The following is a 23,284-nucleotide window of genomic DNA, read 5'->3' on the forward strand; positions in this document are numbered from 1 at the left end:
GCTCGACCTGCGTTAGTGTTAAAATCCACCCACTCATGAATATTAATGAGGGGGGGTGGGTGGGCCTCATGTGGAGTGACGTCACGTGGGGTGTGTGCCTCATGAAGTGACGTCACGCGCGGGACGGACAGACATTTCTGGGTGATTATAGGGTAAATTGGCGGGTGACGTCACTCCACATGGGGGGGCGAGGCGCCTCCTCCCCCTTCCTCGGCGTCAACTTCACTACAAAGGCAGAGCCCTCACGTCACGCGATCTCCGTTACGCTGTTGAGACATCGAAGTAAAAAGGATGTCATGATGAACAAGGGATTATAACCTTGAAATGAAATAGGTCTGTGTGACCGCGCCCTTACAAATTGCACACGAATTGATGCAATGCATATCACGTCGCGGTCTGATTTTCGCTCGCAAGTTTCAGTGATGGGGTGGGGGGGTCTCAAGCGCGCACTCGTGGTAATTAAACGATTATGACCGTGAGAATTTAAGCGTGTTTGTCTGATTGAACGTGTGGGTGGCGGCGGTGTGTATGATTGTGGCTCTGTACGCCCGTGACCCAGCGCCTTGGAGGCAAGGGCCGATGGGTCGCGTGGAAGTTTGTGAAATTCTCAAGCGCGCTGGCCTTCAAGGCGGTCTGGAGATAGCAGGGCAGTAAGGGGGGTTTAAACCCCCACGTATGTGTAAGTGGGCCTTCTCCTGGTACGGCTTGTGTTTCTTCCCACACAAAGATCCAAGCGCCCGTTAAATAGAACTATGTACGTATCTTTCGCACGGTACGTAGCCAAGGACGACAAGCTACACACACGCAAAAGTTGTAAAGAAAATTAGTTTTCAGTCTGGAATTGGCAAAGCTTGCCAGCACAGGATGCTCCCGAAAACCCGAGCGAGCGACGTCGGCATCAGAACCATCGGCAGCAGGTTGGAGATCGGGCGGGAGCAGTGAAGCTCACTTGGTGCTCGGCAGAGCCGCCGCGTCTCCACTTGATTTGCAGGGAGCTTCCAGCCTCCGTCAACATCACCTGACGACACGTGCGCACTCACCTGCACGTGTCACACCTCGTGACTTATCGTCAGTCGTATGATTCACAGCCAACGCGCGGCATTGTTGAGGCCCTAATTGAGGGTCTGGACCGCGTGCGTCTGGTTCGGTACGGCACGTTGTTTCCAGACCATCGCCTAACTCGTCGCAAGGTTGCGTGACACAGGACAAGTCGACGATCATCTTCACACATTGCTTCCATCGAGATCATCGTCCAAATAAATATTGCCACCAGTCAAATCCATCCTAATCGGATACATCCGATGAACAGCATCCTCATCTAAACCATTATCGTCGCCCAATCCATCATCACCATCACGTGCGCGCGTTTGCGTTGTATTTGAGGCATTAACGGAAGGAATTAAACCTCATTTAGAGAAGCCACAAGACGCAGACACAACATAATATCATAACCATAGCGATGTTTTTCATTATCAATACAACCACTCGATACAGTATCTACACGTGCACACCACTGTTCACGTTACAGGACCAGGGATGGGGGGGGGATACTGCACACCACTTCATTTCTTCATACCACCCATGACCAGTGCCGGATTATCCTTGTAGCAAAAGTAGCTACACATGTAGCTACGGGCCCCGCACTTTCAAGGGCCCCGCGCTAAATGCTTTCAAGCTATCAATTCTCAAGCTATGAATTCCGGCTCAGTGATTCTGCACTTGCTCTATTGCTATAGTACTATACTGCCTTCAACTTTTATGCACGACTGGGTATTTAAGGTTAGCGATTTGTTGTCGTATTATCTGTCTGTATAGCAAATGAAAAAATACAATTACTTTACTATGCAAGTAAAAAATGTGTTTTAATATGTACGTGTTTTTATTTTATTTAGGGCTCCTTTATAACCAATGGTACAGGTCCCGCACTAGCTTAATCCGGCACTACCCACGGCCACGTTGACGCCTACCACCACTTCCAAACAGCTCCCAAACAATCTTCGGCGACTGTCCGCGTTTTGGATGCACCAATCGGGGGTGGTGGGGGGACGCGGGGGGGGGATCTTCAGTCGGGGAGGTAGTAGAAGCAGAATGAGGCGCAGAGGCTGTTGAGGAAGCACAGGTCCAGGCAGAAGTACATGGTGCGCCACGTGGCCATCTCTAAATGGGGAACAGAGAGCACGCGTCGCACGGCCATGCAGGGTGAGCGGGAAGTCCCTGTACCACAAGGCCGTATTTATTATATATATATTGGGGGGGGGCACATCCCCCCCCCCCAATATTCAAATATGTTCAAAATGTCCCCCCCCCCCAATATATTGCTATAAAAAAATAATTGCTATGCTATGGAAATAAAAACAACAATTTGCTGTACCTTGGTCACAATATCTGGACTTGTCTTCATATAAATCAATGCATAGATTTCTGTTTATATGATTGTAGTTATGGTTGTACTTTATTAATCCCTAATCTCTGCCATTACATACAATGAAACAAGAAATGGTAAAAAAGTAAAAACAGAGCAATGTAATACAATACACTATTCGAAATTTTGGTTTAAAAAAAAGTCCATCCCATGCGTTAGTGAATTTTTTTTTATATTCTAGGCAGGAAATTAGTTTTCAAATTTAGATATTTTTCTGGGTTGGGACGCCCTGGAAGATTTGGTCCCCCCCAATGTTGACTCCATGGCTACGGCCTTGCTGTACCATCACCTGCTGCGCCACTAATGGTGGGTGTGAATGCTGGGGGATAGGGATTTTTCGCCCAGCCTACGCAGGGTGCTAAACCATACACGCATTCGTCAAATAAAACGACCCTAAAAGGGAATAAATGCGTGTGTATAATAAGCGACGTTTTGGATAATCGCCCCTTTTCATAGCGCATATACAGACTTTAATGTTATCACGTTTAGCGAGTAATGATGATGATGGCTTGTTTAAACCATGATGATCTTCACAATGGTGATGACGATTGATCCGTGATAATGATGCTGCTGATGATGCTAATGATGTTTAACCCATTGTGAGAATAATGGCGATTGACCTGTGAGATTGATTTACCCCTGTTGTTGATGATGATGATGATGATAATAAATTTTTGTTTCATATTGCGTCGTTCATGGTGATGCTGCTGATGATGACCATGCTGCTGCTGTTGCTGATGATGCTGATTGTTGACCTGCGGATCTCGCCGCCCACAGCACGGGCGTGGAGTGGCAGAGCGCGGGCACGGCTGCGTGCCCCGGGAGGGGCGTGGGTCGCGAGGAGCGGATGAGCAGAATCTCGCGGGGGAAGCGCGTGGCGTTCCGGGAGATCTTCACCTGGGGGACACGGGGCCGCGACACGTTCACCGTGACCATACGTGACTTTACCGAAAGAACCAAAGAGTATGGGCCCTAGCAGTCACGAAAACTTCAAATCTAGAATTCACCGTGACCGTTTGATATTTTTTTAAAATAATAAACCTTGTTGGACATCTGTCGAAAAAGAGCTTCATAGCTCATCGGATTCATCCAGTCCAAATAAAGATTCTGATGCTGATATTACGTTGGTTATATGCAGTAACCCGGCCCAGTAACCACGGTGCATCAACTCCACTGATTAACCTGTGACCCGTGAAGTCGCCAAGCGGCCGTGGGGTCACGACGCTGTCCGTTTAGCGTGGCATCAAAATCAAATCCCTTTCCCTCCCGGCTCAGGGGTCAGGTTTGGGGTTCGGGGTCAGGGGTCAGGGGTTGGGGGGTTCAGCGCAGCGCCGCACCTGACCACCGCGGCCGGCCCCGCGCAGCACGGACGCCACGTGGCGCTTCTCGGGGCGGCTCATGCGCCTGAGTAGACAGACGCGACGTGAGGCCGGACGCACCCACACGAGACCCTGTCCCACGGGGAACACGGAGACAGACACGTGAGACCAGCCGCTCAGAATCAAAGAAAAAGATCCCCCCCCCGCCCACCCCGTATAGCCTTGACAGACTGTTAGCGAGCACGGCACACGAGGGGATGGGTGGTCAGCACCACGCCCGATCGCTTTTCTCTTCCCAGTGGCGATGTTTGCACACCGCACCAGGTACTCATTTGAGGCTTAGTCGACCTAGGGGAGGCCCAAGACCTGTGCAGGTAATCGTCACTGGCGTTGGCCATGAGCGAGAATCGAACTCGGGTCGCCAGGTTCGTAGCGCAGCGCGCTGACCGCTACACAACCGCTCCACAACGCTTAAAGACACGAACGGACATGCACCTGGGGGGCAGGTGCATGTCCGGCTCGCGATGGAGCTGAGCCGCTCGGCCTGAGACTCGGGGCTGAAGGAAGGGGGGTGGGGGTCACCGTCCCAGAGACCCTGCTGAGGTCCCAGGGGGGGGGGGTCTCCAGTGTTCCGAGACTCCCCAGCCCCTCCGTGCGTGGTGGAGTCGATGTAACCAATTTGTCGGAGCGTGTGGAACGGGACTCGTGGTGCGGGTCGATGCGAGCCGTTCCCACAGTGGCTCGGCCCGGCTCGAGTTTCGCGTTGCTACGGGGAAGCGGGAGGTTGAGGGCCGGTGGGTAGTGGGTGGGTGGGGGGGGGTAATCCTACCCCCACGCTCCCCGCTGCAGGAACGCGAGATGGTGACAGTGGCGTCGCCTCGCAGCGAATGCGCGGCCCTATTTGTGCGGCTGTCACTTAGGGGAAAGGGAATATTCAGCCTCACTCAGTGCGCGACACGCGCGGACGAGCACAGACACCCGGCCGGGTCTAAACCCCCCCCCCCACTCAGGGGAGGTGCGGGGGGAGGGACGCTCATCTCATCCAGCCCCCCCCACTCCACATCCCATGAATAATTGCGTTGTAATAGAATGATGACATTTGCTGACCAAGAAAGGCGTAAAGGCCTTTTTCCACGAGGTTTCGGTCTGCATTGGGATGTTTGGTGAGTCGGGACATGTTCATGAGTTTTTGTTGTTGTTCGATTTGTCGTTATTATAATTATTATAGGTCATGAGCAATCCACTGCTGGATGGGACATGACCGAGCCGTTAGCGCATTTGCCGCGTGGCACAGAGGTTCGTGGTGCGAGAGCGACGGCCGCCCTGGTTAATCGTGCGAGAGTGTGTGAGCTGTGACTGCTTCGCGTCTTCTGCTTTCCCAGTGGACGTGAAAGGTCCCGGTCAGAATTCCAGGAGCCAAAGGGGTTTTGTGGTCTAAATTCTTCACAAGTGGAAAGACCACCCTCAACTTTCTTGCTTTATTGATTTGGAGAACACGTGGCGATCATAGACACCCCCCCCCCCCCCTACTGCAAAGAAGTGAAACACAGCGCCTTCCTGATAGCCTTTGTGCAAAAATAACGAGTGCGGATTCCACATATACTCATGATTCATAGATGAAATTTCTTCATGAAGGCTGCCCAAAATGCATTAATTGGTGGGGGGGGGGGGGGAGTGCGGTGTGGGGGGGAGGCAAAGCCCCCCACTTGCCCCGTTGCGTGGCGTGAGCTCACGTTGTGGTAGTCGTAGAGCGCGCAGTGAGACTGCTCGGCGGACCCGAGCGTGTGGAAGGTGACGACCTCCTCGTCCCTCCTGACCACGATCGTCTCGTTCACGTCCCGGCCCCGCGTGTCCTCAAACACCAGGAAGAGCGCCACCTGCGGGGGAGACGGCTGGACATCTGTGACATCGACTGGAGATCTGTGACATCTACTGGAGATCTGTGACATCGACTGGAGATCTGTGACATCTACTGGAGATTTGTGACATCGACCGGAGATCTGTGACATCGACTGGAGATCTCTGACATCTACTGGAGGTCTGTGACATCGACTGGAGATCTGTGACATCTACTGGAGATCTGCGACATCGACTGGAGATCTGTGACATCTACTGGAGGTCTGTGACATCTACTGGAGATCTGTGACATCTACTGGAGATTTGCGACATCTCCTGGAGATTTGTGAGTCCTCCGGTTTACCCCCCCCCCCTACATTTAGAATGAATATCACGCGTTTAGAGTATTTGGCTGATATAAATGTCCACACAATAACTATCATTTGTGATAGCCAGGTAGCTTTTTTAAACAAAGCAGCTATATAGCTCAGTGGGCCTTACCTGGTAAAATAATAACATAGTTTCGGGGTTGAATATTTACTGTTTACATTATCCCTCCAATTGGCTCCGACCACCAGCCCCTCGTGGACAGAAATTATGAGCAAAGGGCGAAGGCCGCGTTCTTCATTGCAAAGGCCGTGTGCCACTGGCAGCCCCTGGTGGCCTTTAGAGCGGCCCCTGACGTCCGGCCCCCGATAAGACACAAATGTGAAAACACCACCACCATCACCACCATCATCATCGTGCTGCTGTCAACCCCCCAATGGTTTCAAATGTTTGGGCTGCCCTAACACTGATGACATCTTATCAGCGAAATTGCCCCCCCCCCCCAACCTCTGAAAATTAGTGAAGAACACTGGGCTAACATCTAATGTTTCACTCAAAGTCAAAGGTGGTGGGCGCGTGGGGGGGGTAATATCCCACGCGCGCTCACCTCCACGGGCTCCCCGCGTCGCGGCCCGAGTAGCGTCAGGAGTCCGAGACACGCCGCGAGGAGGAGGAGGAGGCCAAGGGCAGCCGCCCCACCGAGCGCGTGGAGGCCACACCGGGAACTCCCGCAGCGAGCAGGCAGCCCCCCCAGGGAGGCCCCCACTCCACAGCAGCGCGAGCAAAGGGGGTCTGTGCCCTACCGGGGCAAGCGACCGGAGCAATATCAGCAGCAGCAGGATCGTCATCAGCAGCAGCGGCGGCAGCATCGATCATTGCGATTACACAATGTAACACAATTTTTTTTCCTGGGTACTAAGTGTTATTTTTAATTGTGTATGCCTAAAAAGTTTTTTAAAAAATGGCTATTATTCCCCACAAACTTTGTTTTTGTGACCAGGACTTTATGTGAACGAAAGACACAAATGCACACGTTTTCTCATTGAAAATAGGTACATTTCAAAATATCACTGTCCTGGTCACAAACGCAAAGTTTGTGCGGAATAAGAGTTATTTTCTGTACTTTTGAGGCATAAGCAATTAGGAAATAACACTTACTACCCAGGAACATTTTTTTTGTTACACAGTGTTATCAGCGATAATTTGTCATCACCATCATCATCATCAGCAGCGGCAGCACCCATCATCATCATCAGCAGCACCCATCATCACCATTATCAGTGACAATTTGTCATCATCATTAGCAGCGGTAGCAGCGGCATCATCAGTGACGATCAGTCTCGTTCATCATCTTCACCATCACCAGCGGCAACATGATTTAACTCATCATCGTCATGCTCAAGAGGAGCACCAGCAGCGGAATGATCAGCAATAACAATCACTGTCAATGTTCATCGTTACTATCAAATACATCACGTGCAGCACTGTAAGTACGTGTTGAACTTCTTTTGCACCGTACGTAGCCAACCGGGATAATCGGAGATGCGGGGGAAGGACAACAGACTAAACACAAAAAGCAGTTCTTAAAAAATGAGTTTTAAATCTAGATGATTTAAAAGTGCATAGCTCCAGTGGCTTCCTAATATCGCAAGGAAGAGCGTTCCAGACGGCCGCAGAAGCGCATCTGAAAGTTCGCGATGCGGTGACCACCGCCTTTGTTCGATGGTCAGCCAAAAGCCGCTGCGGCTGCGATGATGACCGGAGTTACGTGATGGTTCATCCTCCTTGACGAGATCAGCAAGGTAATGTGGCGACATCATGAGCATGATCACTGTCACGTTGTCATCAGTCACTGTTATCAACAGCAGCAGCTTACACTATGGGAACCTCATTTGCCAGTAAAAATATGATAATTGGTTCTTTACCCTTCTATCTGGCAACAAAACTGACACCTTTTTACAACGAGTCATGTTTGCATAGACCGCAATACCTGCAGTCATAATACAAACAAAAGAACATAACTCTGATAATCAACTTTAAGGACAGTGCACATTATCAGAGTTATGTTCTTTTGTTTGTATTATGACTGCAGGTATTGCGGTCTATGCAAACATGACTCCTTGTAAAAAGGTGTCAGTTTTGTTGCCAGATAGAAGGGTAAAGAACCAATTAGCAGCAGCTTAATCTATATTATCGTGAGAATCATCATCATCATCATCAAAGTCAACTGCGGATGCAGTTACATCCTCCCTCTAGCCCCGCGACAATTCGCGCACGTGAATCGGCGCTCTGTGTGAGTAGTAGTTTGGTGAACACGGAGAGCGCGCGACACGAGAACAAATAACAACAGCTGAACGCATTTTCCAAGAAGACCGCCTTTAGGGTAACTTATATATAACAGGCGACGTTTCGGGCAATTGCCCTTCTTAATTTTCGGATCATAATCTACGAAAAACGGACCATGTGCATTTGCACATGTGCGCCATTGCCACCGCAGTATCGCAGAACAAATGTTTAACATTTTTCAGGACCTAGAAGATTTGCAAGCGTCGACAATTTGCAGCACGACAAGAAGTTTGTTAAAGACGACGAGGATCTCTCACGGGCGCCGCGGGGTCTCTCCGCATCTCTGGCCGCGCGTCCAACATCGCTCCTGGGATGAATCCTGGCCGCTCAGCGCTCTTCATCCTCCCATGCCCCGCGGGGGGGCGGGGGGGGGGGGCTGGGTGGGGGACAATCGCTGCCCTCCGCTGCTGCTGCTGCTGCCCTCCTGCTGCCCACGGAGCGTCCCGCAGTCTCGGATCGGCACGGAATGAGCTCGGGTCGTGAGCGCAGCGACCCCTGCGTCACGTGGTGTCACCGCGTCTCGTGCGCAGTCCCAGCTCTGGGCACGGGACTGCGGGAATCATTGCGCACACGTGGACACGACCCCCCCCCCCCCCAGCAGCAGCAGCAGCGCCTTCTACCGTCCGAGGGGCGATCGCTGTTCCATCTCCCCGTGGGAGGTCCCCCCCCCCTCTAACCCCCCACCACGTCCGTGCCCCCCCCCCCCCACCACGCCATCGCCTCCGCACTCCTGCTGACTGCCTAGAGCCAGGCACATTGAGAGGTGTAGCTGGCGCTGAGCCCAGGGTGATCACACACAAGGGGGAGTAGGGGAGGGGGGGCAGACGTGGCTATTGTCTCCAACAACAATTTGCAAATCGGGGTGCGGTGGGGGGCTTACTATACTCTCTCTCGCCCCTCTCCCTCTGCCCCACCACGAATTTCATCTCGACAAGTCGGAGCCACTTTCCTTCACTTGAACTAAACAAAAAAGCTGTGGACTGTAGTCATCATGATCACCCACGATCGAGCCACTGCTGAACGAGGTCTCCTCGGCCCAGTGCCATCTCTTCTCGTGATCGCAAGATGAAACCATCCATCTAGCACCTGAAGACGAGATGATTGCTCGGTCTCACAGACGATATCATTGCTCGGTCTCACTCCTGTGTTATCCTTTGCCCGCTATTCTGTCACAACCAGCGACCATCATCGCTTCCAGCCGCCGTGTCCTGCCCCGACTGAGTTCTCTGATCAATGTGTGCGCCACTGTCTCTCGCTGCTGTTCCATGCAACTCCGCATGGATGAGGGCCATCCCGTGCCAATCAGGTAGTCGGGGTTATTTTAACCATATTTCACCACGCTGCCCGGTGCGGGTTGAAGACAGGGAGCATAGAGACCTCGAAGCATCGCGCATCGCAACGGCTGCTGCTGCTGCTGCATTGCCCTCTGCTGGGAACACAGCCTGCACCAGCCTACAACACCTTCTGTGTACGGCGGCCAGACCATGCTAAGCACCAAACCAGGCTCAACATGCCGCTTTTAACTTCCCAGCTCTGACAAAAAAATCGGACGCGTTCCATGGCGATTCGTCCGAAGGGAACGACGCAGCGCCGTGGCGACCGCAGCGGCTGCGCGTGCCGTTTACGGCTTAGGTGACATCCATTTCAACAACGGGTGTTGTCCACGGCTCATCCCAGGAACCATTACCCCCCCACCCCTCTCTCTCTCGGCAGCACCGGCAGTCTGCAATTACCGTCTGTCAGCGCCGTGGCCCCTGCGTACCCGCTCACGACACAGGGCCCCCCATTGTGCGAGACGGGCGCAGGGCGACCGGCGGAGTCCTCTCCGCCCGTCACAATGACACTCATTTGTGCATTATTTTTTTTTGTTGGCGAGCCATGTGATTTCATGCCTCTCCCCGCACCCCCCCCCCCCCCCGCTTGCCGCTAAAAGGGCGCTCCCCGGGTTTGAATTCCACCGCGGCAATGGGAGGCCGTTCACCCGAGTCCGGTTTCCGACCGAGAAGAAATGCGGGCACTGTAGCCGCTCCGCTTGCAGCGTGCAGGTTCGCTCGCTCGCGTGACCCAAGTGCCCGTTCCAGCTGTCCATGGATCGAGTAAACCCAACACGCAATCCTTGTCGTTCAAGAACTCCATTGCACACATTGTACGTGGAACTCGCCCGACGCTCAGTCTGGGACTCGTCACATCACCATCAGACAGTTCTGCAGTACTCGAGGCGTTCTGTAAAGATCACAAAGGCACAAGCACAGCGGCCATACAATAGCCTATGCGTTGCAACAAGTACGCGAACATCAACTTATTATGATGAAGAGGCCTCAGTTATTATGATGACTAACGTGTGCCCTTCTTGCGTAACCGGGTGGCAACCGCTAAATCAGCGGTGTAGAGAGAGAGGGGAGGGGCCCCCCCGAGACCATCGGCGAATCGGCTCGGGGCTTGTCGCTGGACACATCCACCGAGAGGGCTGTGGCCACGTTGGCTCCAGGTGCGGTGGTTGGCTGCACACGGACCCTGGACGGAAGGGAACCTGCTGGGCAGGGACCGTGACCTACATGGCAGGTCAAATCCAGGAAGATAAACGGTGGGGTTGATCATGAGTGATGGGTCGTATGATGCAAAGATTTATCGACGAAGCTATCGATTCTTAAGCTCACAGTAACCGTTCCGATCTTCACGGCTGCTCATCTTCATTACGTAATTTTTGTTGTAATATAAAAATCGTGACGTCTGCGACATTTAGTCGCAATGGTGAGGGCGCCAGGATTTTAAGAGAAATCTTACGATAAGCAGCACATCGTCAAGACGGCAACGCAGACCGCGTTTAGGGCATGGGGTGGCCAACCTGTCACAGACCAAAGGTCAAAAAGTACCCACGAGTTGTGAAAAGAACCAAGCGCATATGTAAGTGTGTGTATATTGATAGTTTTCAGCACAGCATGGAAGAAATTCATTAATCTTTGCTACTGTGAAAGTACGTTCTTACGTTATGCCCCTTTGATAGAGCAGCATGTGGTGGATTAAAGAGCCGCATGCAGCTTGGGAAACGCCGGTTGGCCACCGCTGGTTCAGGGTGTAACGATGAATCAATTGATTCTCAAGCTCACGATACATGAATCGAATTGTGTAAGAATTAACGTTTCAAATAATATACGTGATGTGCAATGGGGTCACATGAATCCTGTAGGCGCTAGAGGCGCTACCGCGTACCACACTAAATAGTAGCAGCAGCACAACTATCCCAGACACCAAGCAGCATGGTACTATGTTCGTGCAAAAGCCACGTGACAAATGACACTGTAAAATTCGTTTTTATTTTCGAGGTTCATTTTTTGCAAAGCGGTAATGTTTTCATATGCGATGTTTTTAAATGACCTTGTGCTCATCAACATTGCCGTTCTGCCGGATGACGCACAACTATTCGTGAGCTAAATAGGAACCACTGTTGGACGTAACAACTGTTCAAAACACTCGCTGTGCAACAGGGGGAGGCATCACGCTATTAGCAGCTCATACATGGGACCACAGCGCCTCTGAAATATTGCGCATCCACCCCTTGGAGTAGAAGTTCGTTCGATCGTCCAGGAGCAGATCCTCATAACCTCCTGCGGGAACTCCTGCAGGACCTGCCAGCTGAGCCCTGCGCTGCCGTCGAACGATCCGTCGTTTAGCTTTGGAGTCACGCCCTGGTTCAGAGTCCGACCGTGAACGTTCCGCCCGTGAACGATCCGCCAGCTCGTCCGCATTTCGAGTCGGTGCTCCGCCAGGCTGGGATTTTGTGCTCGCAGCTCCGCCACCGCGGACGTCTCCAGCAGCGGCGGAGGGGGGCGGCCGTGCTGCAGAGGGGCAGCCTCGCGCCAGGTGCCACTCGTTGGCGGTGCGGTTGATGAGCAGCAGGTAAAGGTGAAACGCCGTGAAGCCCCCAAGCAGCACGGAGATGATGATCAGGAAGCCGAGGGTGAAGACCAGCCTTGGAAAGCTGAGGAACAGCAACTGTACAGAAACAGGGTTCCCAAATAATACATCTGGATTGCCATGTGACAAGAGTTCTTTGCAGAGCATATAAACCACGTGTCCATAGTGTGAGTAAAGAGGCCCACTGAATATTGGCTCAGGGTGCTGAGCTGGTACCATTAAAATGCTGGGTTCGAGTCCAAAGAGCCTCACAGCTGCCCAAGCATACTATCAGTAGCAGGGCAGGTGGGAAAGTGCTGCCCTCAACTGTGTGGTCCACAAAGGTTATCAAAGGTAGTTCTCTAGAATACGCATATGTGGTGCCATTTTTTTTAGAACAGAGGTGGCACTGCTTCTCAACAGATTCTAATGGATTCTTCATCCCATGACATGACACCGATGGCACAATGGGGATTACATTGGGCACAAGGACAAACAACGTAAAATGAGGAACTATGGGGATGCTGCGAGCGCACCTGAACGATGTCGGTGATCGGCAGCGACGGCATCTCGCCGTGTAGGCCCCCGACGGAGCCTTCCTGGACGAGGCCAGAGAGCACGGCGGCCCGGTGCAGCGCGGCCACCATCACCGCCGCCATGCAGGAGGCCGCCGCCGTCAGCGACAGGAGGTAGCCGAGGAAGAGGGGCAGGTTCCCCGCGCCCACGCAGCCATTCACCCACACGCAGTGGTGGTCAAAGCGGTGCACGCAGCGGTCACAGACACCTGCGGGTGGGAGGGGAAGGACAGCGAAGATATCTGGGAGGGCAGCGGAGGGTCTTGCGTTGGTGTGGCTTTGTGTCCCAAAGATGCGATTAAAGTTCAGCGTTTACACATGCACCAGCCCTTTGGTCGATCTTACCGCTGGATGAGTGCCTCTACATGCCGCACGGGTTGTGGGGGTTATCTGACCACACTTCGGTAATGTGGTCAGTGAGTGTTGGTGAAGGGGAGAGAGCGAATGACACGGTTTAGATGTTACTTACCACTGATGTTAAAAGTGGACGAGAATTGAACTCAAGGAGTTGATTGCAAAGTGTGCCATCCACTACAGAGCAGTACAAAAATGAGGAACATTTTCAAATTTTAAATAGTTACAAAAAAGAAATGGTCTAAGTTGCAAAAACTAATTTACGTGTTCACTAATTAGCACTGCAGTGGAAGTGGTGGTGCAGTGGTGAGATCACTGGCCTATAAACCTACAAATCTGACATCAATTCCCAGTCACCACTAACATCTGTGGTGAGTGATAACTGAGCCGGTCAAGAGCCCCCGCTTCTTCACTGACCCACGCTGAACCGCCTGGCGATGTTATGGTCTCACAACCCCCGCGGGAAGGTCTTCACCCAGCAGCAGTAGATTGACAGGAGGCTGGTGAGATGCGGTCGCCTACTCACGGCAGTGCTTGGATCGCGCCGGCTTTTCAAAATGACAAGTGCGGCAGACGCGGCCGTGAAGAAAGAGCCTTCCATCGTACGGGTAAACGGCTCTCAGCTTGGCGTGGTTGTGTTGAGTGATTGTGCCTGGAGAAGCAATGACGCCAATTACACACACAAAGCAACAAACTGTGAACCGGCATGCACATCTAATCGTTACATGCCACACTGGAGTACACAGTGACTGATGCATCAGGGCAGGGTTCCTCAACCACATTTTCCAAGTAGGCTGCATAATAAAACCGGTGTGCGCTGGCGGATCATTTTATATCATATGCCACTGGTACAGACGCTATGACGTCACACGGTGTCGTGACGTCATGACATCCGTACACGTGAACACTAATGTGTACCTTGTCTCCAGGTTTCTCACCTCCCGTTTAAGCTCACCTTCATCTCACTAATCTGTATTTCTTGTCCACAGCTCTCTCTCATCTCAAACCTCACAGGAGGGCATTGCAGCAAAAGCGTGGCGAATTACGGTCAAAATACCCTCATCACCTGCATGGCCTGGGGAGGCCCTCATCCAGCAGTGGACAAAAGGGGTGAACATGTGCATATATTAGGAAGCCGCTAGAGCTATGCACTTTTAAATTTAGATTTACATTTTTTTCTTTAAAACTGCTTTTTGTGTTTAGTTTGTCATTCCCCCACACCTCCGATAAGCACGCTTGGCTACGTTTGGTGCGAAATAAGTTTAACATACACACATACACCACCACTTGTTTATGTTTCTTCCCACTAATCTGTATCCCTCAGTGGGCCACTCCAAGAGCCTTTCATTGGCCAGATGTGGCCTGTGGGACACCAGATGAACAGCCTTGCTCTGTGTATAACTGTCCAGTTTCCCATGAGATTGTCAATAACCGAGTGATACGATCAATGCTACCGTGCTTGATACGAGAGGGCCAGGACCGTCGAAGCTCAGTATTGTTAAAGGTCATCGCAAGCAATTAAAGAACCCCCGCGTCGGCGAAACCGACGTGGCACACGGATGCGTACACGGACCCGGGTCGCGAGTGCAGCACAGGTAGAAGAAGCAGGCGTGGAGGCCGAGAAGTGCGTAGGGGGCAGCGATGGCACCGGAGGGCAGCGCCAGCTGGTGGCACAGCCCTGCCACCTCCAGCCAGTACTCGAGACCCACGGCCGCCTCCAAGGCCGCATGCAACCACACGAAGAACCGCGACCTGCGCTCGCCTCCATCCACATGGGCAGCAGATCAAGCACACGGCCAGTTCCACCACGGCTTCACAAGCATGCAGCGTTTCACGTACCTCGTACAGCCCTTATGTCAATTCACTGCTGGATAAGGGCCTCCCCACGCTACCGTACGGCTCGTAGGGGCTGCATGGTAACAGTCCAACACGCTGGCCCGTGTCGGTTTGTGAAGCTTTGCGAAAAATTCCATGTACCGTACAGAACATTGGCTTTTGCTGCACTGCCCTCTCCTGCCCAACACGTGTACCCACTGTCCAGTGACACCACTTGCACTTGATGGTCACCCGTCCAAGCACTCACCAGCCAGGCACAACTCTGCTAGCTTCTGAGATATACGAGATCGGCAGCATCCCGGGTTATTTGATCATGGGGGCTGTCTAAAAAAGGCCGTACACTTTTATTCTTGTCAATGCCTCATATTGCCCAATGACACGGGAGGAAAAGTCAAATGGTTACCTGTGTAGGGGTCTTACGGAGGAGATATGTGTAGAGGTGATATGTATGGGATCGTATGAGAAACTAGCACAGTGGGCGGGGCTTCGTGAGCACACGGGAGGGTGCTCGCAACGACGTCCGCACAGGGCCCACCCCAGCGGGGAGGGGTTCAAGATATAAGGGGATGAGCCGGAGGGCTCGGGGCAGAATGTGTTGGTAACTCTTGAAGATTGAAGACTGCCTAGTGAGAGCCCTGGTCTCCCCTGGAACGCCGCCCTTGTAAGGGCCGCGCAGGACCGAGCCAGCGGCGGGGCCCCGTGAATCAGAGCTAGGACTCTGGGACTCCGGGTGCCGTAGCCCGACTCACCAGTGTCGGGCCAGACAGCCTCCCCTAGCCCAGTGATTGGAGGATTAAGAGGCAGGTTAGGGTAGATAGCCGTGTGTTCCCAGCTATCCGGGTGAGGGGGCCGTTACCCCCTCCAGTATTACGTGTCCCCTGTGCTTATTGTAAATAAACATCAGTGTGCCTCAACCCCGGGTGTCGATCTGTATTCGACGGTACTACACCTGCGTAAGGACTGCGCCAGTGTTGGTGGTAACGATAACGGTGGATGATTTGTGGGGAGCGGCAGCGGTTAGCGCTACGACACTTGTGACACGGGTTCGATTCCCGCTTACAGTCAACACCAGTGACGATTATCTGAACCGGTCCTGGACCTCCCCTAGGTCGATCCAGCCTCAAATGAGTACCTGGTGCGATGTGTAAACATTATCGCCAGGGAAATAAAGGCGGTCGGGCGTGGTGTTGGCCACCCCCCCCCCCCCCTCGTGCGCCTTCCCGGCCTTTATAGGTGCTCGCTAACAGCAGCACTTGCCCCAAAAATCTGCTAAGGCTGCACGGAGGGATCTGTGTCTTAGGTGGGTGATTGACTCTCCACATCTCCACACACCACAACTGCCTTCTCCTTTCACCGACCCCTGCGATGGCCATCGCGGTTACCTGCGGTTGAAGAGGTGGTCGATGACCTTTGTCACCGCGGAGTGCAGAGGCGCGGGGACGCATCGAGACGCCTGCAAAACAGAACGCGGGAAGATCTCACCCAGACATGCCAATACATGTAAATTTTTTCATGTCATTTATTTGGTTTAGCCCTGTGAGCCATTTGGCTCTTGAATCGGGTGCAACCGCAACAAACAAAAAACAAAAACATAAACGAGAAAACATCTTAAAGTGACTGTGTGCAAACAGAAAATCCAGGAAAAGACAGCAAAATATTCTAGATAAAGCACCGTACACCAACGCTGTGTGCAAAAATCCCAGTGGGATGCAAGTCAAACAACAACAGCAACCACAAGACAACTTAGATTAAGGCCATCAGTCTAACTCCGTACCGTACCAAACAAACATGGCCAAACCAAAAAACTTTTCGAAATTACCAAAATAAAGCCATAAAAGCAATGTAACAGTGATTATAGGAACTTACTCTTAGGTTTTTTCGGAAAAGTCACTGATTTCACTCACTCACCTTTTAATTCACCCGGCACACTTGTTCATTCCCCTAGTCGTTTATAATCTCAGTCTAAATCATTCACCAACTCACCTGAGTCATTAATTCACTCGCCACTCATTCGCCCATCCAACAATGATCTCGATTGGCCTACGTGACTTTACCGAAAAAAAACCTAAGAGTATGAATCCTTGCAGTCACGAAAGCTTCAAATCTAGAATCATAGGAACTGTGACCGAAATTTCACAATAAACGTCATAATCCGATAGAACACATTGCCAGGCGCGAGAATGGAACTGTAAATCGGCAAGGTGGCTCAGCACGGCTTCTCATCACTCGCTGCCCACCACCCCGCGCGCTTCTGTGGCCGTCTGGAACGCTCTTCCTTCCGATACGAGAAAAAGCCACCGGAGCTGTTATGCACTTTTAAGTCGTCTAGATTGAAACCTCGGCTTCGTTCGAACTGCTCTTTGTGCTCAGGTTGATGTCCTTCCCCCGCGCCTCCGATTAGCGTGGCAAGGCTACGTACGGCGCGAAAGAAGTTATACATGCGGCACGCACAGACGATGGACATTTAACGCGTGGGCGGTTGGATCGTGAGGTGGTGTGGGGATGTCAAGTAGAGATTGTTGGAGACTCAACACGGGGGCCAATGTCAAGCAACTGCGAGTAACCCGCAGGCTTTGAAACTACTGAATTAGTATCGGAGGTCGCGGTTGGGGTGGTGTGATAGTGGTGTCTAGCGGTGGTGGGTTGTATCGATCTGGTCGCGGTTGTTATTGTTGACAGCCATTGACGTGATCAATGGCTTTTCGTCGCTGTGCTTCGATTGAATGGGAACGACTTTGAAATCCGAGGGGGTGCATCGTGGCGGTCACCCCACATATCGCGTTTGGTGGACAGCCACAGAGCTCGTCGACCTTTCCAAATAGCTGCTTGTAGAGTCGAGGCAGCTATGGCCAACCCCAAAGCATCTGCCGGGACATTGAAGAGGGGGTGGGGGGACGTGGGTGGCGATGCCTCCTGTGGTCCCCACTCACCGCGTCCAGCCAGCCCCGGCCTCGTCCGCTCAGCACGAGCAGAACGAGCAGGAAGCAGCCCCCCGAGTAGACCCCCAGCAGGGTCAGCGCGTCCATGGACTTGACCCCGGGTCGAGCCGAGGGGGTCGAACCGAGGGGGTCAACTCCGGCCGGCAGGGAGAGGTCCCGCCTCGCTGCCTCCCTCTCTCACCGCCAGGCCGGTCTGTCTGGGGTCCGTGTGGGGTCCGTGTACCTCCTGGAATCTCGCTCTCTTCCTCACCTCCTCCTCACCTCGTTGACCATCCCCTTAAGTGATCCTGTGATGCCCCCCCCCTTCTTCGTCTAACCCCTCTCGTCTCTCTTCTTGGAAGCCGTCCACCCACCCCGCTCGCGTTTCCCGATCAGCCGTTCCCCTCTCAATTCAGAATATTTCTCGTGGAGGAATCCGATGAGCTATGAAGCTCTTCTCCCCCCCCCCCACAAATGTTCAGTCAACGTCCAATTCCTCCCCTCTCCTCCTTCTCCTCGTCACCGCAGCCGTCTTGTTAATATTAATAACTAGCGGTAAGTACCTAATACATAACGCTGTGGATGTTGTTGTTTGTTGTTGTTGTTGTGTAACCTCGCCTCCGTGTTGTGATTCCGCCGTCACGTGTTGCGCGTATCCCCCCCACGCCCCCCCCCCCCCGTCTGAACGGAAGTGCTGACCCCTGACCCCTCCCCCCCGCGGGCGCGCGCAAGAAACCGGATGCCCCCTGCAAGGCAAAGCCACGTGTCGCGACGCGGACCGTGCGTGCCCCCCCCTTTCCTCACTCACTCACCCACTCACCCATTCATTTAGTCACCCACTCATTCACTCAACCATTCATTCTGTCTTCTGTCATCCATTCATTCACTCACCCAGTCATTCACTCACCCATTTATTATGTCATCCATTCAATCAGTCACCCAGTCATTCAGTCACCCAGTCATTCAGTCACCCACTCATTCACTCACCCATTCATTCACTCACCCAGTTATTCACTCACCCATTCATTCAGTCACCCACTCATTCAGTCACCCACTCATTCACTCACCCAGTCATTCAGTCACCCAGTCATCACTCACCCATTCATTCAGTCACCCACTCATTCACTCACCCACTCATTCACTCACCCAGTCATTCACTCACCCATTCATTTAGTCACTCATTCAGTCACCCATTAATTCACTCACCCATTCAGTCATTCACTCACCAATTTATTCTGTCATCCATTCATTCAATCATCCAGTCATTCACTCACCCAGTCATTCACTCACCGATGTATTCTCTAATTCAGTCATTCACTCACCAACTCATTCAGTCACCCAGTCATTCACTCACCCAATTTATTCAGTCACCCACTCATTAACTCACCCATGTATGCATTCACCAACTCATTCAGTCACCCACTCATTCACTCACCCATTCATTCACTCACCCAATCATTCAGCCACGCATTAATTCACCCACTCATTCTCCCACCCATTAATTCATTCACCCACTCATTTACTCACCCATTCGCTCACCCACTCATTCCGCCGTGCATTCGTTCACCTTACCTACACGCTCATTCACGCACAGTCATTTGGGTCACGGAATGTATGTCCTTCCCATTGACTTCACCCACTCACTGCATGCAACTCTCTCTCGTTCTGCGCGGTGGTAACGCGGTCCAGCCGTAGCGCGTTCGCCGCTTGTTACAGAGTTTCACGTTTCGAATGCGACAGGCCGCCCTGATTAATACTGCGGGTGTATTGACCATACATGATACCTGTCAATCTATACGGTTTACCCGTATTCTTGAACAGGGAAATTGAGTTTTCAGGTTCATACGGTGTACCATAGGTGGGACAAAGTCATTGTTATGCAAGTCCAAGTCGAGTCGCAAGTCATCAAATTCATGACTCGAGTCTGACTCGAGTCCAAGTCACATGACTCGAGTCCACATCTCATAGGTGGGACAAAGTCATTGTTATGCAAGTCCAAGTCGAGTCGCAAGTCATCAAATTCATGACTCGAGTCCAAGTCACATGACTCGAGTCCACACCTCTGCGGTGTACTGCCGTTGAAATAGGGGCAAAATGTTTTTGTCTATTTGTGTTTCTCCCTTGTGATGGGACTGTGTATGATGAACGTTGAGATTTATAAGGTATGATATACATCTGCTTAACAGTGGACGTTCGAAATGGAGACGGCTGTCATCGTCTTCAATGAGACTTCCCTGGCTAAACAAGTGTCTAAACAAGTGTAATAGAATCACAAGTCACCCGAAGGCTCACTCGCCCACTCAATTCCACGCATCGCCCATAGTGACAATTTCACTTATTCACACACTAAGTCACTCGTTCATGTATCCACTCGCCAAGCAATTAATTAATACATCTATTCGATCAGCCCCACCCTGGCCGATTTCATTCACTCACCTTTGAATTCACCCGGCACATGTGTTCATTCCCCCAGTCGTTTTTAATCTCAGTCTAAATCATTCACCAACTCACCTTAAGTCATTAATTCACTCGCCACTCATTCGCCCATCCAACAATGATCTCGATTGGTCTACTCATTATCCCACACGTGTTGTCACTGATTGCCCCCATCCACCATTCATTGACAAATTCAATAACTCATTAAGTCCGATCCACGCAGCAATTGCTGTGGAGGCGTTTCACCGCCCTGCCACTGGATGATTCTAAAAGCATCGGGCACACTCATCAGCTTTGTTTAGTTTTCTTTTGTCGGTGTGTTACTTTCTGAATCCTATGCCATAGCAGGTTTTATACACGGATTACAGAATTAGTTTTTTGTTTAGGCGCATATGTTCCTCATTCATTATTAGATTCAGTTTGGGAGGGCTGTCATCTGAGTATGATGAAGGGCACTCACTGTCCATGACGGGTGGGTATCATCACCAACTGTTATTGACAAGCGTGGTGAAGTATGGTTACATTCTCCCCCCCGCCCCCAAAATTATATTGTAGCCTCAAACACGGTCTTTCGAGTATCTTGCAATTCGCGACTTTATTAAACATGTACGGCCTTCCTGTATATCCACGCCACTGGGATCATGCACTTTTAAATCTAGATTGAGAACGTTTTCTTACATTTCTGCGTTAAGTTTGTTGTCCTTACCCCGCACGCTTGGCCACGTACGGTGCAAAAGAAGTTCAACGTACATGTGCGAAGTGGAGATTAATTGACCATACCTCACCCCGCTGGTCAGTGCAGGTTGGTGGAAGATAGGTGGAGCATAGGCAATGCAGTGCAGTATAGTAATGGATTTAGCTGCAAAATCGTCTGCTGAAAACGACGTGGTTACGTGCGATCCGGCAGTTAATGACATTATTCGAATCGGCAAAGGCCTCTTGCGAACATTCGTGTGATTACGGGCAGCATCAAAGTGTTCACGTCAAAAGGCAGTGGCCAGAAACACATTTTCAGTCATGGCATGGGGGCCCATCATCATCCAGCAGTGAATTCACAAAGCGGTGTCATTTATTTTAATAGTGGATCATAAAGCTTTCAGATTTTGCCACTCAAGCAACTTTTGCCTGTCTTCGCCAGGCAAAAGTTTTCAATAAATATAATAATTGACCTGATATGATTCTTTATTATTTTTATCTACGATAAAAAAACACGCATTGTTGACGACTTGATTCAACTTATATTTAAAGAATTCCTAATCGGAAACCGCTATTTTTAAAGGTTTCGTTTTTATTTATTAGGAAGAACAAAAATGTATGAACTAAATACCATATGAAGGGAAGCTCCTATCTTTTACCGTTTTCGAATTATTCTAATTTGAACGTAAAATGCGACTTTATTTTAAAACCGCTAGAATCCGACATATCTCTAACACAATAAAAGATAGAACCAATGGTTCTCGCTTTTATTTTATTTGCTGTTTAACGCTCTATCAAACGAAAACAAACGCAATCTTATATTTTGAAGGATTTCTGAATGACATACCCAAACATGTTCATGGGGCACTTAAAATCGGGATTTGGGGGCCTTAAAATGAAAAATATCGGATTTCCAGATGTTTCCTGTTGTTTGCGTCCTAAAAGCGATCTGTGTACCAAATTGCAGATTTCCAACTTGTCGGGAAGTACCCTAGAGATTTTTGAGACGTACAGATTAAGCTCTTTATTTATATAGATTATTCAATCGCACGCCAAGCCTGTTTAAAACTATTAGGCAGTGGTAGAAATTCCACATTTCTATGGCGGGAGCCAGTGGCTGCATAGGGGAACGTCTGGTGACAGCATACAAGCTGCACGTCACTACACGGGCCCACAACCGCCCTGTGTTGTTTCAAATGGTGTTTCATTGTATTGATTTGTGTTGAAGGAGTGGTGGCGCCATGGCTAGCGTGCTGCACTATGAACCCCTGACGACTTTAGCTCGATTGCCTGCCACGGCTAACATCAGTGATGACATCTCAACCGGTCCTGACCCCCCCCCACCCAACCCACCTCCCCGCTTCATAAATCTGTACCGACTAGCGTGGTGAAGTATGGTCAAACAACCCGACCCATGACTGATAGGGCATGGGGAGGAGGACTTCATCCGGAGTGGATATGACAAAGTAATGTACACGGTGGTCCAGATGTCTTCTGACTCTCATTCAATTCTCTAAAACTTAATATTTTTGTATACCAATGGGTGTGATAGCAGAAACGAATACGCAAAGGGAAAAACAATTTTAGGGGTCAATTATTTGAGGGGTCACAAGACATCTGGACCACCTTGTACAGTCGGTGCTAATAACAGTCATTTATACTGCTTAGGTCGTGTTCTTAACCTGGTGGCCCTCGATAACACTGGTCAACAAAAACAAACAAATTTCTGGCCTGGAATTTTGCAGCTGTTTTAGACTAATTTCAGGGTGCTGATTCCAAATCTGATCTCAGATTTGCTCTATCACATCTCATTTGTATGCTATCGGCATACCCCATTTTCATTGATTTTACCCGAAATTAACTCTGTCACTTATGATTGCAAGTTGTTGCGAGTCAGTGACTGCTTTAGTGTTAAAATATGGTGCTGTATTTTTAGGATAGTGTGTTTATAATATCATTTTATGTAGATATCCACATTTATTTAATATTTTTCTTCTGCAGTTTTTATTGAAAATGCAATATTTGATATCTCAATAACCTGATGTGATAGACAAAAAACTGATGCCAGATTTGGAATCAGCACCCCAAAATTACCTTCATACCGTTGGAATACCTTATGCCAGAATAAGTGTGTTGATCAGTGTAATGAGACTGTCAATGGACCAGGTCTCTTGAAAAGTTCAATGAGCTCTCACCTGCCTTTAACTGAAGGTCCGTGTACTGCTTTGCTACTTCTTCAGTACCAGAGGCCGTCTGGCTCAGATTTATCATCCGATACTGGTCATGGTAATTAGACCTCCAGGCATGAATGAGCTGAACTGGGTT

The 23,284-nt window shown here is 50.8% G+C and overlaps 1 protein-coding gene across 1 annotated transcript; it reads right to left on the reverse strand.

The window, feature by feature from the left end:
• Window positions 1-11,563: 11,563 nt before the first annotated feature.
• ZDHHC4 (zDHHC palmitoyltransferase 4) lies at window positions 11,564-18,460 on the reverse strand. The gene is made up of 6 exons (XM_078862306.1): window positions 17,840-18,460; window positions 16,292-16,362; window positions 14,647-14,825; window positions 13,600-13,725; window positions 12,681-12,928; window positions 11,564-12,243 (listed from the first exon to the last, which is right to left on the reverse strand). The coding sequence occupies exons 1-6, from the start codon at window positions 17,933-17,935 to the stop codon at window positions 11,761-11,763; spliced, it is 1,203 nt and encodes a 400-aa protein (XP_078718432.1). The 5' UTR covers window positions 17,936-18,460; the 3' UTR covers window positions 11,564-11,760.
• Between the last annotated feature and the right edge of the window lie 4,824 nt (window positions 18,461-23,284).

The sequence above is a fragment of the Lampetra fluviatilis genome, chromosome 1 (assembly GCF_964198595.1).
Source record: "Lampetra fluviatilis chromosome 1, kcLamFluv1.1, whole genome shotgun sequence".
Taxonomy (NCBI): domain Eukaryota; kingdom Metazoa; phylum Chordata; class Hyperoartia; order Petromyzontiformes; family Petromyzontidae; genus Lampetra; species Lampetra fluviatilis.

What these genes read in the sequence shown, in the direction of transcription:
- ZDHHC4 (XM_078862306.1), bottom strand. Translation starts at nt 17,935, where the DNA reads ATGGACGCGCTGACCCTGCTGGGGGTCTACTCGGGGGGCTGCTTCCTG. An exon ending in GACCACCTCTTCAACCGCAG is followed by an intron (nt 14,826 to 16,291) that starts GTAACCGCGATG and finishes AGGCGAGCGCAG; the next exon opens with GTCGCGGTTCTTCGTGTGGT. An exon ending in GGCGCGATCCAAGCACTGCC is followed by an intron (nt 12,929 to 13,599) that starts GTGAGTAGGCGA and finishes TCCCACCCGCAG; the next exon opens with GTGTCTGTGACCGCTGCGTG.